General features: G+C 38.3%; 1 protein-coding gene across 1 annotated transcript; it reads right to left on the bottom strand.

The window, feature by feature from the left end:
• Nucleotides 1-511: 511 nt before the first annotated feature.
• Nucleotides 512-2481, bottom strand: K441DRAFT_705820 (general substrate transporter; the record flags this gene model as incomplete). The annotated part of the gene is made up of 5 exons (XM_067653621.1): nucleotides 512-547; nucleotides 810-992; nucleotides 1046-1551; nucleotides 1614-2229; nucleotides 2284-2481. The coding sequence occupies 5 exons, from the start codon at nucleotides 2479-2481 to the stop codon at nucleotides 512-514; spliced, it is 1539 nt and encodes a 512-aa protein (XP_067503392.1).
• Between the last annotated feature and the right edge of the window lie 14778 nt (nucleotides 2482-17259).

Below are 17259 nucleotides of genomic sequence, written 5' to 3'. Positions count from 1 at the left end.
AATTGGAGGACCTACGGGAGAATATTAGAGCGAGACGGAAGGATTTAGATAAGATTACAGTTCAATTAACGCACTGACGGACACGAGAAGGTGGTTAGCTTTGTCCTCGACTAGGTCGAAGCTAAGGGGGTGTGTTAGATAATCTGTATTCTCTATGGCGTAGGACGTGCACGAGTCACGTGCATGGGGTCACGTGCATTGTAAATATCTTCGTCTAAGCCTAGGGGCCCTAGGTCAAGCAACGATCAAGACACGATCAAGATCATCAATCAATCAACCCATTTTATCAATGAATAGCTCTATATGAACTATCTGACAGGGGGGGCGCGTCGATCTGAATCGGATGTACTTACTACCGTCCTACTACTGTCTTAGTTGTCTACTACCCTATGACTTACCACCCTGCTGCTTACTATTCTATATCTAACCATCTATTTCTGTTGCCTGTACCTTTCTTATGTATATATAGAGGCCCTAGAGCCACATTTAATAGACAGAGTCATTATTCTTTTTATCTCTTGATTTTACGATTGACAGATTCCTTGACCTGCCCTTTCACTCAATGAAGTTCCCTTTTGAGGGAGGTTTTGGAGTTTTGGAGTTGAATCGTACCCATAAGTCTGAGGATGCCTTTGGCCACTCATATCAGCGTGGTATATGGCGAGATGATACCTTGAGTCGTTGTAAGAAAGCTAAAATTTAAAGACAGAGGCCATTCAGTGCGTCTTGACATCGAGATACGTCTAAACTGCTTTATCTACATTATTCACCGAAGCCGTGGGCCATTGCTTTTCTACCAAAACGCCCACTTCATGCATAGCCTGGTCGACAATGACGCACTGATAGTCTTTGAAATTTCTCGCTGGAACCTTTGTAGCGAATATCTCGTCAAGCTCCTCTAGTGACCTACCCTTCATCTCCGGTATAAAGAGGTAGAAGAAAATAGCGGAGAGAAAATTTGAACCCGCCCATATGTAACCATATTTGGCTCCCTAGAGGACAGATTAGCCGCTGAATCTATCTGATGCTAAGCACAATAACTTGCCCAATTCAGGTTGGCTGGGTTAATAAAATAAGGGGTGCAGAATCCGGTTAACCAAGCTAGGAGATACCACAGCGACGTTCCTGTGCCTACCGTCCATGCCCTCAGCCTCGAACTCACAAGCTCCGTCGCAACTAGAAAGCTTGCAGTACCCATGCATCCATCATAGAAGAACATGAAGACAGCAGTAAAAGCCACAAGTACACGGCCCGTCGTCTGACTGCTTTGATTAACGCTGGCTGCAATCGCTGATGCCAATTCGCAGAGCCCGCACGCGAGCGCGCCAATTATTAGTATAGACCGCCTACCAAAGATATGCTGAATAGCGTACATGCCGCAGTTAACGCCGAGGAAGCCAATGCAAGTTGTCATGATGGAGAACTGGAAGGCCCTGGTGATGCCTGCTATGCTGAAAAAATAGGTTTGGTAGGAGACAAGGAACCAGCATCCAGAGCCAGCTTGGGAGACAATTATGCCATAGCAAAGTAAAGTGCGGCGGAGGTCGGTGCCTGTATCCTTTGTTAATTGACTGTCTGCCAATTTTATGCTTCGTGGCTTCCTCCGGACGTACCTCTAAACATGTCTAAGAACGCCAACTTCTTAGAAATCCTCTTTTCCTCTTCAACGCCTTTAATCATCTCTGTCCACTCAAGCTCAAGTTCTTCACCCTTGATAGCACCTTGCCTCAAGGCCTCAAGCGACCTTCGAGCTTCCGCATCTCGGCCTTTGTAGAGAAGCCATCGTGGGCTCTCAGGCACCCAGAATAGGAGCACGGACAGTAAGGCTGGTATAATATACAAGCAAGCAATAGGAATGCGATAGCTTCCTTTATCCATCCTACTCTTCGTATAATTATCCACGATGGCCCCGATTAGGCCTCCAATACTCACCCAATATGCAAAAAGAGGGACCATGACACCACGCAGATGCGCCGGAGATGCCTCAGCATTATAGACATTGGAGAATGTGACGAAGAAGCCGTTGGCAAAACCTAGGATCAGGCGGCCGACGTAGAGCACTGCGGCGTTTGTTGTCGCGATCTGGATAGCACAGGCAATAGCGTTGAGGAGACAAGCAGTCCATAGAGCAGATTTTCGGCCGAAGTAGGAGCCAAATGCACCGGCTGCTAGGGAGGAGACGAAACTTCCCAGGGTGAGAAGGGATGCGATAAGCTGTTGAACCGTACTCTATTTTGCGTACGTTTAGAAATTTATATACCAATGCATTCTCGAAGGTCTTACGTTGATTCCATAACCCAATGGATTGTTGGGGTCAGGATAGCCAAAAACTTTCAAGAAACCCGGCATGGCCTGGAGAGCCCCCACAGCATGGCTGTCAAAGCCATACTGCATGCTAGCCGATGACACAATGCAGCAAATGAGCAGACATCGGCGATTCTTCCATAAGGATGTCTCCGCTATAGTCACAATATCGGGCATCTTGAGGCTGTGGTTGATTTGACAGAATCCTTCTTGTTCATAAATAGTGGTACCTTGTTAAATCACGCGCTGAAAGGCCTCTATACTTGTATATGGTCGTTATATTTGGGCCCTAAGCTTATGGTCGATTGTGATGGAGCCATAGGAAGTATTTATATAGACTGGGTGCCCTACTGCAAGTAATCACCCCGCCCAGAAGAGTCCTCTATGGGGTGTTGGAGTGGGGTAAAACATTCCCAGACATACAGAGCAGGTCGAGGGTGTTTAGCCGCCCACTTATCGGTGGGGCCAACAGTTGCTGTAGAGGTCGGGAAATTCGCTTATCCGATAAGTCTTTCGAGGCCTCTACAGGGTACACAACCTTCCCCACTCTCTGCGCGGGCATCTTCACGTGGCCAACTGTCCTGTTTAACAGAAAGCTTACTAAAGAAAAAGCAATTGAAGTCACATAATACCCTTTTCTCCAATTTATATTTTGAAGTTTGAATACTATAACCAAATTCTGGTAATTCAATTCGTTAGTTATTATGACGCAGATTAAGGCTCGGCCCGGGCCTCTGCCAAGCCTTAACCCCTGTTTCGCGGCCCAGCCCATTCCTTTTCCGATCTTATGGTTCATGTGGGGCTTACAGCTCGGGGTGGTTCGGTAAAACTCTGCGTGGTTACGGTAAAACTCGGCGTGGTTACGGAAAAACTCGGCGTAATTACGGAAAAACTCGGCGTGGTTACGGGAGGGGTCGGGGAAAGCTGAGTGTGGTTACCAATGGAGTGCCGGAAAAGGTCGGCGATACTATATTTTTACCTATATAGAACGCGTATTAGTAGCTATAATTTACTATTAAACTAGAGGGAGAAGGTAATTGTAACGAAGCCTTGTAGCAGGAACTATAGTAGACTTGTCAATGGGCTGGGTGTAAGAGTACATATATTAGATCCCGCCGCGCTTGCGATCAATATCGCAAGCACTCCGTGTCTTTTTGGCCGAATGGCGACGTTGGGGCGGGAAACGTTACACTGGGTATGTAGGTAAACAAGAAGTCAATAACGTAACAATAACTGGTGGAGTAGTTGCCCAATAGATTAACTCTAGTTATATTCTAAGATTTACTACAAAAAAGAGAAACTATCTATAAAGACCGTGTATCCTTAAATATATAACTCCTCCCCATAGTAAAGGGTTTAGTACGTTAGTACGTTAGTACGTTAATACGTCGCATTCCCATATTCCTACATTTCTACGTTCTAAACTTATAACGTAACTAGCTATATAACTCGGCTACCCCTTATCCTATAGCTTAATCGGTTCTAGCGCCTCCCGTACTATCTTAACTAACCTATTTATATCCATTCTTAGTAGTCGTACTATATAAGGGCGCGGAGAGACTTCGGGAAGATTCGAAGGAACGATATAAATTCTATCTAAATCTAAGGGTATATAGCTCTCGCTAAGAACAAGACGTTGCGTAAAGAAGAGAAAGGAATAACAAGAGAATTATATAATTAAATAGTCAGGGGCTTGGTGGTCAATGCGTGCGCACGTGCGCACGTGCGCACGCGGTCTTCGACGGACTTCGGTAGAATTCGATTGATCTAGCAGAATTCGGTCAAAGCGTCGGAATTCATCTGTCAAGTGTTTCGCCGAGACATTCCTACTGTAACTGGGCTAGTCCCGTTACATACTACTGCTAATATAAGGTCCGTAATACTATCCCCCTTCTCTTTATCTTTATCCTTAAAGATATCTCCTATCTCTAAGTCGTCTATTAAAGGTATAGCATTTCTATCTTTAATTTAATAACCTTTATTATTCCTATCCGAAGAAATAGCCAGAACCATTAGCCGCCTTTTAAATAACACAGCACCAGGACCAGATAGGATCCCAAATGATGCCCTAAAGACCTGCGGACCACTAATAGCACCTTGGCTTGCGGATATAGCTAGAGCATACTTTACAATAGGCTACTACCCAAGACTCGGAAGAGCTATAACAACATTTATCCTACGTAAAGAAGGTAAAGCAAACTACTCATTTCTAGGGAGCTACCGCCCTATTGCCTTAGAGAATACCCTTAGCAAGATCTTAGAAAGGGTAATAGCGGACCGCATGGCAGACACGGCAGAGGAACACGCCCTACTACCACAAAGCCAAATGGGGGCAAGAAAGAACCGCTCAACACTATCAGCACTTACGCTACTCGCTGCCACCATTAAATCAGCATAGGCGATGCGAAGGGACTTTATAGTATTAATACTTAGCCTAGATATTAGTGGCGCCTATAACAACGTACCCTATAAGCGTCTCCTATACATCCTTAGAGCAAAAGGCTTCCTAGAATGGATTATATAATTTGTTTAAGGGTTTATAGGCCAAAAAGAAATATTGCTAGTCTTTAGCGGATACCAAAGCCCCCCTATTATAGTTGCAATAGGAATACCACAAGAATTACCCCTCTTGCCTATACTTTTCCTTTTCTTTATAAGCAACCTACTTAACTCCTTTAAGGAAGGGGCGACCTAGGGGATAGGTTTTATTAATAACATAAACCTAATTATATACGGGCTAATAGCCGCAGAGAATTACAGAACGCTAGAGAAAGCTTATAACACCTATATAGAATAGGTAAGATAATATAGAGTTTAATTCTTACTAGAGAAGTACTAGCTAATCCATTTTATAAGAAAACGCAACTAATTTACAAATCTCTAGCATATAATTCGCATCTAAGGCTTTAGGGGTTAGCTAGTTTAGGGCCTAAAAGTATTAGAAGTATAGGTAGACAGTAAGCTCTAGTAGAGCGTATATACGGCCTAAGCGGCCTATAAGGGCTAAGCACAGTACATTATATTATCTAGGATCGTTAATTCTATATAGGGCCTATGCTTTTAGAGGTTATGCCTACTATATATAGTAGTTATCCGGCCAACCATAACGTATAGGTCTAGTATTTAGGCCATTAGAGAATCTAAGAAAGGCCCCCCTAAATTACTCCTTAAACTACTCTAAAAGGTCCAAACAGCCTGCCTCTAAAGTATAATAGGCGGATATAAGCGAACGGCCACAGCACTGCTTAAGAAGGAAGCTAATATTCCCCCCCTATAACTATATATTAAAGCCACTNNAATATAAAGGGCNTAAAAGGAACGNAACTNTAATNTTATAAAGTATATTAAGANACNCCTAAATAAACTATAGAGGGACCCTAGGGCGCCTTATAGGAGAACAAACTAATAACCCTAAAGTAGGGAAGATATATTAGAGAAACAGGTAAAGAAAACAGAAGAAGAATAGTGCTACTTTAGGGCCCAGGCCTATATAGAGGAGGAAGGGAGACGCGTAAGAGGCTAGTAAGGATAACAGCAAGAGAGAGAAAAGAGCTAAAGTAAAGTATAAAAGAACGCCAGAAAACCAACTACCGTAATATAATACTAGCTAGACCAACGCTAAAGAGGCGTATAGAAGTTAAAGGTATAGAGGTTAACTAAGGCAAGAAGAACCTAAGCCGTAGCATAGTTAATGCTATAGGGGGTAAATACTCTAGGGCTCCGAGAAGGCCTAATAAAGGCAGAAAACATAATAGCAACACTTTTAAAAATAGGAGTAATAGGACTAAAAGACTGGCTCTACTAGGTAGGTATCCTAGTAGGTAGCCTAAGATATAAATATAGCTGGCTAAGACAGACACTAAAGCATATAATACTACTATGCCCTTTATATACTAACCAAGAAGTAATACTCTTAGTAGCTAGCACAAAGAACTATAAGACACTACTCTTAATATAAAAAGGCCTTAAGGCGGTTACCTAGTAGCTTATTAGCCAAAATATACTAAACTAGTTCTGGGTTATAAAGGAAATAGTAATAAAAGGTAGGGGGGTGAGTAACGGGTGCCCCCTAATGACTTTATAGTAGTAGAGTAAAGTTTACAATACTAGCGCGTCCGTAGGCTTATTACGGCAGTAGTGGTTTCTAAAAAGGTTAAAAAGTAAGATAATAGGAGCACTATAGGTAACTTATAGGCGCCTTACAGGCGCCTTATAGGCGAGTCCTAAAAGGCAGGGAGATAGATTATAGGGTTTTCTTAAATAGAGTTTTCTCTCTATATATATATAAGGAGTAGTCCGCGTAAGCCTAATAGGGATCTAAATCGGACGTTAAGCAATAAATTATTATTATTATTATTCCTAATGCCTTTTATTAGATCTTTTACGTCTAATTATTATAACTAGCTAGTAACGTTTATCCTTTCTCTTAGTAAAGTTATACCGTCCTATTCTTGTTATATAGAAAAGAAGTTAGTATATATTATAATCGCGGCTCTATCTAGTCGCTAACCTTTTTCCTATACTAAGTATACGCGAGCGAATATATAATTATCTTATTATTCTTTATAATTATCTAGTTCCTTATCTAATCTATTTTAGGGTTATACATATTAATAGTGGCTAAAAGACTAAAGAGTAAGCTAGCTAAGGCCCTTGCTAAGGTTTAGCGTTATTTTAATAAGGCGTCTTAAGCTCTAAAAGCTTAATTAGATACTTATACTCGCCTAAGCCGTTTAATAAAGGGTTATAAAAAGGTATACTTAAAGGAGTTATATTTAGTAAAGCAAGGTCTATTAAAGCTTAAGGCTAAGAAGGCTAAAAAGGATTATATTTAAGAAGAGGCGGAAATAACTAATACGCTAGTAGTAGATCCCTTAGATAATCCGGCTTATTTATTACCTTTAACTAATCCCTTTATCTTTAGCTCCTTCTTAATATTACCTAATCTGTTTTCCTCTAATACTCCTATACCTTTCCTATAGCGTTTTTTAAATTTTATAGTAGTTCCTAGGTAGTCTTATTATAGCCTATTTACTTAACCTTTTACTATATTTTATTATTAATATCCTTATAACTAATAATCTTTAAAACTTACTATTTATCTTNTTNNTNTCCTNTATATATNTCTNCTTTATAAANTAGTNGNTTAATATTCCTATATACTAGNTNTAGNATTATAATATACTATATAGGGTAGATCTTTATCTTAGCTAGTAGATTTAACTTAAATATAACTAGTAAAATCCTTTATATAATTTTAAAAGGTTTTAGTCTAATATCGTCAGGAAAAAATTTACCAGCATTTTCGCAGCATTTGGCGGCATTTGGCGGCTAAATGCGCAATCCGCGCACTACAACGTGTAGCGTATAGTATTAACTTAGGTGCGGCATACTACCGCATCTAATAACGCGGTGTAGCATACTGCCGCATCTAATAACGCGATATAGCATACTGCCGCATCTAATAACGCAGTACAGCATACTGCCGCATCTAGCAACGCGGTATAAGTATACTACCGCATCTAATAACGTAGTGCAGTATTCTGCCGTATCTAATAACGTAGTATAATATTCTACCGTATCTAATAACGCGGTATAGCATTCTGCCGCATCTAATAACGTAGTATAGTATTCTACCACATCTAATAACGTGGTGTAGCATTTTACCGCATCTAATAACGCGGTGTAGTATACTGCCATATCTAGTAACGCGGTATAAGCATACTACCGTATCTAATAACGCGGTATAGCATACTGCCGCATCTAATAACGCGGTATAGCTAATTATATATTTACAGCTACCTAGGCAAGTAATACCTTTATTCTATTAAGCTCTCTCTATACTTAATATATAATTAATATATAATACCCCCCTTACACATTCTATATATCTTACTTACTTTAAGCAATAGATAAGCGTTGCTCTTCCCGCGTACTTAATAGTATTTACTTAGTCTACGCGGTTAGTAGTATTTACCTATTCCATGTAATTAGTATACTTTACTTAATCTAAGCAGTTAGTACCCTTTACTTATTCTACGCAGTTAGTACCCTTTACTTATTTTACACAGTTAGTATTCTCTGCTTATTCTATACGCCTAGTATATACTATATAAAGAACATATTTTAACCTAATAGTAGTATAGTATAGCCTTAATACGCCTAATAACGCCCTTTAGTTAACCTACTATTTTAAGTTTAATATTTATATAAGTCCCGCCGCAATAGTAATACCGTACTATTAAACCCCTAACCGTTTTTATTCTTACCGTTATTTTTACTATTATTTTCCCCATCTATCCCACTACCTTCTCTACTCTTATCCTCTTCGTCGCCGTTATTTTCCCTATCTATTCCGCTACCTTCTCTACTCTTATCCTCTTTATTAGCAAATTCCAGTATTACTAGTCTATCTCTACTCTATAGGCGGGCCTTTATATCCTCTAATATAGCACTATTTATAATATCTATAACCTTAGACTCGCTAGTAAAAGTACACTATAAGATACAATAATTAATTCCTATTTCCTATTTATTATTACCTTAAATTTATTTAAGGCGCGCTTAAATAGCGTTAATATTATAGTTATATAGCATTAAAATCGTCTTATTAGTATACTATAAGAAGGAGACCTTATATATAGTTTTGGGGTTTATTCTTTACGATAAATACGCTAGGCTACCGTTGTCCTATTATATTATCTTTATTAGCCTATATATAACAATTAAAATAGCGTAATATTATAACATAGGAAACGGCGGTAAAGTGCTATAGTATACAGCGAGTATCGCGATATAACGTTACGATGTGATTAATATAATATTATATGTTTACACTTATAGTATACGGTTATTAAGTAAACCCGTTATTATACTTAGGATCTAGTTCCTTTAGATTTTCTATAGTATCCTTAAATAGATTGCTAATTGCCTACTAAGTCTATAGCATCTTATCTTTAGTTATATTCCGTATCTTATTAACTTATTATAAAAGTAGCCTATATAGCCTTTTATTACGCTTAGGTTAGTAGCTCTTNTANGTATTNTATAGTCGCTCCTAACTATCTATAATACGCTTTAGTAAGTATAGTAAGAGGCTTCCTATAGATTTACCTATAATTATAGCGTTGGCTTTAAACTTATAAATAACTTATATTCCGCTTCTATAGTCCTTAAGAGTATATTAAATTACTACGTATATAAGCTATATCGTATTAGCTGTAATAGGCAAGAGGAGGTCAGCACTATTCTTATTAAGGGTAAGTAACCTTAGCCTAGTATTAAAGAATACGCGCTTAATATAACGTGTAATAATTAGCGCCCTAAATCTTATCTCTCTATTCTAGCCTTAGTTAGTTAGGTATAATAAAAGGTAGAGTACTAACCGGGCTACCGAGCGTAAAGCGGTTATCCTTAAGTAGTTCCGCTACTTCCTTTACTATAGCCTTAGTATCTAGTTTAAGGCAGTTATAGCTCCTAGCAACGGTATTGCGCACTATATTTATTATATAATACTAAAACACGCTAAGCTAGTCATATAGCTGAAAAATTAGTTAGTATAGTGCTACTAAATCTAAGGACCGCGAACCTTGCGTGCCGCTAGCCCCAGTAGTATACTTAATACTCTATTTATTAGGTTTTTGTAACGGTCTATAATAGTAATCGCCTTTTTCCACATCTACTTTATTAGTATATTTAGACCGCTTATATTTATTTCTAGCTAGGGAAAAAGATAGAGCTCTTTAGGTATAGAGCCTGTTATTACTTATATAATAAGATATATCTAAGCGATACTATATATTATTATATTAACTAGGCTAAGTAGCTGCTTTATACGTTATCTAAAGTCATTCTATAGCGGTTGTTTATTTAAGTAATATATATATTTTTTTAAGTGTGGGTTTTAGATATCTTATAGTCGCTTAGGGTTTATAGGCTTTTATTTAATAAGAACAGAACTGTTCGTTAAGATAACATTATTAAAATTAATAATAATAGGTTATACTATAGCACATTAATAATAGCCTTGCCTTTTAATAGAGACAGTTACGGTATAGAGCCTAATATTATCCCCTTTAAGATCTAGATTATCTTAGGAGCTACTACTTAACTTATAGCATCTTTATTTACTTTTCTACGGGATAAATAGAGGATAAGTATATTAGTTTAGTAGAACTATTTAGCTTTTACACGCACCTTACTTCCCTAAAAGACGCCAGACAGTCTAAAGTCTTATACCTAATATACTTTAAACAATAACCTAGTTAACTTTTATAATATAAATTAGGCATCTCTTGCTAAGTATATAAAAAGGAGTTTTAATAAACTTATAAGGCCGTTGAAAACGGACTCTACACCTGTACGTGGTGACGGCTACGAACCTGGGTCTTCGAAGTTCAGACTCAGAGCCAACGCAGAAACGTTATATAGCGTGCGATAGGACCTAGTGGTCGTGGTTGTGAGCGTTATAGGCGGTAGTGAAAAATTTTCAGATGGTAAGATCTCGAAAACCACTACTATGGCCCTCTACAATTTAGCTACGCTATTCTCCTATTAAGGCACCTATACGATCCAACGTAGATAAACAGCATTCGATAGCATCCCCTGACCCCCAATAGAAAGCATCGACGACCTCTCATATCGACGAACGAGCGATCGCAAACAAACGAGCAACGAGCAAATATACGGCCCCTCCTAACCCCCAGGGCGATCGCCCGTGGAGCATGCGGTCACTCGCCGTTTTTTCTACCAAATACTACCTAGCAGCCTAGATTGCGACCCACAGTTTTCCCTATCTTCTTTCAACGGAGTGGTGACCCTTAGAAAGGGCCTAGCTAGGGCCTAGGCACAAAAGATACCCAAATACACAATATCCCGCTCGCTTATTAGTATTACAGTAGTTAGAACGGATAAATCCCCCTTACGCCTTTAATAGGCCCTAGGGGGGGGGAGGCATGGCGTATATAGCAATAGTCAAATAAGAAATAGCATACAGGGGATGGCCAAGATATAGGAGACAACAGCAAGACACAGCAATTAAGTGGCAAGGCCTAGCTGGGACATAGTAAACCCTAGCTTAAATAAGCTAGAGAAGGAAGCAGTAGTTCCCAAAAAGTTCGAACATCTAAGGAGGACAGGACATAACTATAGGCCCGCAGGGCCGCTGCTATATGCGGACATGGCAAACAGGGTTTTTCATCCTACTAAGGTGGCTCATAGGGTTTTTCCTCCCCCCCAGCAGCAAGGGTTTTTTCCCGTTAATATTACTTTTCCCTTATATACGGAGTAGTCTGCGTAGGGCTAGATAGCATCCATATCAGACGTTAATCAAAGAAGAATTATTAATAAACTTATAATAATAAGTTAGGAGGGCGGCCTAACTATTTATTAGGCTTTATAACGGGGCGATTAGATTACCTTACCATAGCATAGGGTCCTACTTTATATAATATTTTTTCTATACCGCATAGAAGCCTAGTTCCTCGCGATATTTACCTACTCTTAAGGTAAATAGTACGGTGTATAGGATATAAAGGGTAGCTAGCGTGTAAAAGGCAATGCGTAGTAGTATTATATTCTAGTTTATTATAGTTACAGTAATCTACCCCTTTATTATAATCCGGCGCCGCTAGTTATAACTTACCGCTATTTTAGCTAAGTTGTATTTATTTACCGCCTAGTATAAGCCTATTTCCTTATATATGCATTAACCTATACCCTATTTATTTGCTTAAAATCTTTATTATATATAGTATTATATATATCCCAATCGCTATAGTTATTTATAAAGAAACAGTCTATAACGTTAATATCCGTCGGTATAAGTGAGATAGGCCTTATAATATGGTTAATATTATATATCTAGAGGGTATCTAGCATACATTTCGTCCTACTATTAGATAGCTTTATACTCTATACTCTAAGCATTCCGGTTCTTATGTTAATCTTACCACCATTATAAACTTAGAGGGTCTCTACTAACGCACCAGCGTATTTTAGGTATTTACCCTTACTATCTAATTGCCTAGTATCCTAGATTATAAGTAGTAGATAAAGCCTCCCTACTTTATTGCTATAGAGGCTATTATTTACCCGCTTGTATTCTCGCACCATTATAGTATTATAGCGGGGGGCTCTAGTATTAGCCTATAACGGGGTATATTAAGTAAACACCTTATTAAGCTTATTAGTGTTAGTGGCATCCTTTCTAAAGCGAATATAGTATATAACGCTGTAATAGATACTTAAGGGCATCTTTAATACCTAATTGTTATCGGCCTTTAGTCGGTTAACGTCCCAGTCTATTCGCCAGATTTTATTAATCTGCTTATAGCATTCCCTTATAAAGGGGGCTAGTTTAGATATAAGGTCGGTAATCTCTATCTAGCGCTATACCTCCTTAACCGTACGCTAGATAGATATATTAATTCTCTAGTTTTAAAGTGTCTAAGTTATATAGTCGTCGAAGTTCTATATATATAAGCGATATACGCATATATTAACTGCAGGGCCTAGTTATATTGTCTATATTACGCTTATTAGGTCTACTATATTAATTATATTAGTTAACGCCTATAGCTTAAGTTCGTTTTAAAGCATAGTGTTAAGATATATAGTGTTATATCATAGCATCTACTCTTTGTAGTTATTCCGTTTATTAGTCCTATAGTAAAATGCCTTCTATAGCTTAGGTACTAAATGGTTAATTCGTTATATAATATATATTAAGATAGTATAGTAAAGTCCATAAATGCCCGGATAAATAGTATAGCGCCTTTATTCTATTTTAGTAAGGGTGCTATAGTAGGGACCAATTGTTGTAATAGAGATTTATATATCTTTCCTATCTATTAGCCGACATTTACCTAGCTATCCCATACTATTATATCGGTAAATTATTCCACCTATATAAAGCGGGTGGTAATAAGTACATTAATATTCGATATCTCCTGGCCGTAACCATCTATATGCGGGATATTAAGGCCCTAATATTTTCCGGCCTATATTTCGCTTTATATAAGCCCCTTAATCTAGTACATAAGATATTCACTAGTAAGGCCTTTAAGCACCTAGTATAGGAAATTAGGCGCCATTATCTTATAAATATTAGATAGATTATAGCCCTATATAAAGTTACAGAACGGCCAAATATAATCTAAGTTATCCTTTTTATTAGTATTGCAACCTTCCTACTATATTTATATTTAGTCTTTTATCAATTAATATATACAGAACGGCCACAATCACTAGATGGTAGTCGTTAAATTATGCTGTTTATTCGTATATATATAACAAGTTAAATATTTACGGCTACTCTTAATACCTATAAGCGTGACCTGTTCTTTATAATTAGCTATAAATATAGCCAAAAGTAGAAAGTAGTATTAATTCTAGCCATCTGCGCATAGGAGACGTACTCCTTCTTTACTAGCTTTCTCTAACGCTATAGGCATTATTAGCATAACTATACTAGTAGTAGGGTTATCGCTAAAGCATACGTTTAAGGATAGCCGTAAGGGTCTTATGTTACACCGCTAGTTATATTATTTAGTTACTAGGTATATAAACCGGGAGGTATATAAGCAGTAATAGGGCTAGTCAATTTACGGATTATTAAACGCGCAGTTTAATGTTTCTAATTAAAATATAGAGCGGCTATGCTTTCTTACCGCCAGCGTATTATATTAGTTAGGTCTTATCGCTAGCTAATATAATTGGCACTATAGTTGCGCCAAGCGGTAGCTACTCTTATATCTCTTACCACTAGTCTACCGTATTAAGCTTATTATATATTCTTATTCCTACTAATAAGTACTACCTTACTAGCGAGAAAGTTATATCTCCTTAGAAAGGGCTATAACTAATAAGGAAGGACATAATCTCTAGAGCATTTCGGTAACGTACCAGCAGCTACTAATCCCCTATAGTTATAATTGTTTTAATCCACTACGGTTAATTACTCTTAGATTATATCTATTTTAAAAGTAGTTTTACTTTAACATTATTAGCACTCTAGTAAGAAAAATGGTTAGTAAATACTCCCTAAAGCCTAATATCGTTAAACCACTCATTAATAGCGCGGTTAAAAGTTCCGTAGCTTACCCACTATAAGACCTATACGTATTCTGCCTTACTACCAAATAAATAAAATAGGGGAGGTGTTTTATCTAGTGTATTGCTAGTACGCTTAATATATGGTATAATATTATATACTGCCATAGTATTATCCGCAGTTTATAAATTTCCTTAGTTCCGTCCTAGAGGCTTTTCTATAGCATAGCTAGTGGCCTCTTTAAATGTTTTAGTTTAAAAGACGTCCATAAATATTCTAGTTAAAGTTTACTAATTAGTCTTAACTATCGCCAGGTTATGCACCCTATTAAATATTATAGAATTATTATTATAGTGCATATCCGTAGCCCTATTATTTAGCTTATTAATAATATTATCGCCTAGAGCTTATACGGATAGCCATTTATTACCTTACTCCGATTTAGCCTTACAATTAGTTATATAATGCCCTTCCAAGGTTTAATAGCATAATGGTATATCATCGTCTATATATTATATAAGTAGCTACTTATTATATTGCTCTAGCTTAGCCCTATAATAGGCTATCTAATACTCCTCTAAGCTTTAATGGCGTAAGGGTATATTATTATTTATCTCTTTAATATTAACGCCCTTATATCTACCCTTCTTCCGTTTCTATTATCTTAGATAATATTATTTATCAGGGCACTGAGCAGGCTGATGGAATGATACATATAATGCTCTATGAGGAAGAATCTCAGGGGCTTAAAGGCCCCGAGAAGGTATCTACACAATGGCCCGCGCGCTGTTACGTGACACGCCGCTAAGCTCAAAGAGACTGCCCTAAGTACCCCCCCCCCAGGCTTTATGAGCTCTAGCGAATAGGAAACTCCTCCGGGATGACTATACTATGCTCTATAAGGTTATAGTTAATAGGTAGGGGTAGTACAAGTAGTAAGAAATGAAATTAGGAAAAAATAGAAAATTTTCGAATATCGACAACGCTCGATCGCCCGTCTCCCATGCTAAAAAGTAGTATTAGTAAGCTTTTAAAATTTGGAACTGAGTTAATTAGCATCAATTCCGAGGTTCCACCGGTCGTAATATGATTTCCTAATTAGGCCTAGTTAACCCAGGAGACTTTGGTAACTCTAACACCTATCTTAAACGCCTTATAGGCGACCTTTAGTAGAGCCTTCGTTAAGCCATCTACTAGCTAGTCCACGCCCAGTATATAGTATAGTTTAATCCTACCCTATTTAATATTATCCTTAATCTTACAGAGCTTAATATCCGCATGGCGCTCTTTCAGCACCGGTCGTTCGCCCTTAGTAAGTGCTTGTACGTTTATACTATCTGTATAAATCTAAACTAGAGCTAGATCCGTGCCGTTATAGCTAAGGGCTCTTAGGAAGGTTATAATCTTAATCGCTTCTTATGCTGCCGATTTAATCGCTAGGTACTCTGCCACTATAAAGGACGTCGCTACTATTAATTGCTTCTTTAAGGCCCATTTGGATTAGAGCTCCAGTTAGTTTAATAAACCAGCCCTAAGTTAATTTACGGTTATCCAGGTCATCACTATAAGCTACATTAACGTATACCTCTAGGTCAAGTCTCCTGGGGTTGTACTGGTTGCCGCTATATATTATTCTATGGTCTTTTATACCTTAAATATATCCAAATACTCTCTTAACGTGCGCTTAATATTTATTAGGTAGGTTAGCTGAATATCGCGATAGCTTTCCTATAGCCGTAGATAGGTCTGGTCTTGTCTAATATAAGAGCCAGGTAAAGGATCTAATAGCTTTTAGATACTACTTCTTGTAGGCCTTATCTGCGAGGTCTTTTAGATGGCGCTTTCTTAATTGAAGGCCAGTAGCTATTAGTGTCGCTTTTGGGTTAATTCTAGTAAGCTTAAAGGACTTAAGGATCCTCGCCATATAGGCGTCCTGCATAATCGCGATCTTTTAATTGACTTGGTCGCGTACTATACGAATCCCTAGGAAGAATCGAAGCTCTCCTAGGTCCTTAATCTTATATCGTTTCCGCAGGAGCTCCTTAAGGGCCTCGATGACCAGTATTGTCGTCGCTGCAATTATAATATTATCTATATATAAGCAGAGATAGGCGTCCTAGTATTCGCGGTGTCGAAATACGTAAGGATCTTCGTCAATTGGGTCAAATCCTATCATCTTCAGATACTCCGTCAGGGTGTCGTACTACAGTAGAGGTACCTATTTAAGGCTATATATCGCCTTCAGTAATAGACAGATTAATATGCAGTCATCATTTTTAAATCCTTTTAGCTGTCGCACGTAGATCGAGTACTTCCTTATGAAGCTATTTAGGAAGGCCGTAATAACATCGATCTGGTAAGCCTCAAGGTCATATACCGCGATCAACGCCAGTAGTATCCTACACGTAGTTAAGGTCACTACCGCGGCATACATACTATTGTAGTCAATATTCGCCACTTAGTAGTTACCGCATATAACCCACCTTGCCTTATACCAGATCACCTCTCCAGATATATTATATTTAAGGTTAAAGACAAACTTTAATAGTAGTACTCGTGCGCCCTTTAGTCTTTTAACCAGTCGATACGTCTTAGCCTTTTAGTATTAAGTTATTTCAACCATTAGCGCTTAACGCCAGTAAGGAGCTTCTGGTGACTGTAGAGCCTCCTTTAACGTTTGCGGTATCTTGATCTTGTGCGGAGCTTCTAGATGAGGTTCCTAAGGAGCCGGCTGCATCTACATATAGGACGAGAATGCGATCGCCATGTAAGAGACCTTCTTCTTTTGGCCACGAGTATTTACTCTAACAGGAAGCTCCTCTAGTTTGGAAGCCTCTATCTCCACACCCCCCTTAAGCTATTAGTTAATTCGGTAAACTCCATTATTATCTAAGTCGACGTCG

The sequence above is a fragment of the Cenococcum geophilum genome (genome assembly GCF_001692895.1).
Source record: "Cenococcum geophilum 1.58 unplaced genomic scaffold K441scaffold_24, whole genome shotgun sequence".
Lineage (NCBI taxonomy): Eukaryota > Fungi > Ascomycota > Dothideomycetes > Gloniales > Gloniaceae > Cenococcum > Cenococcum geophilum.
Note: the sequence above shows the minus strand (reverse complement) of the source record. Positions and strands in the feature narration are given on the sequence as shown.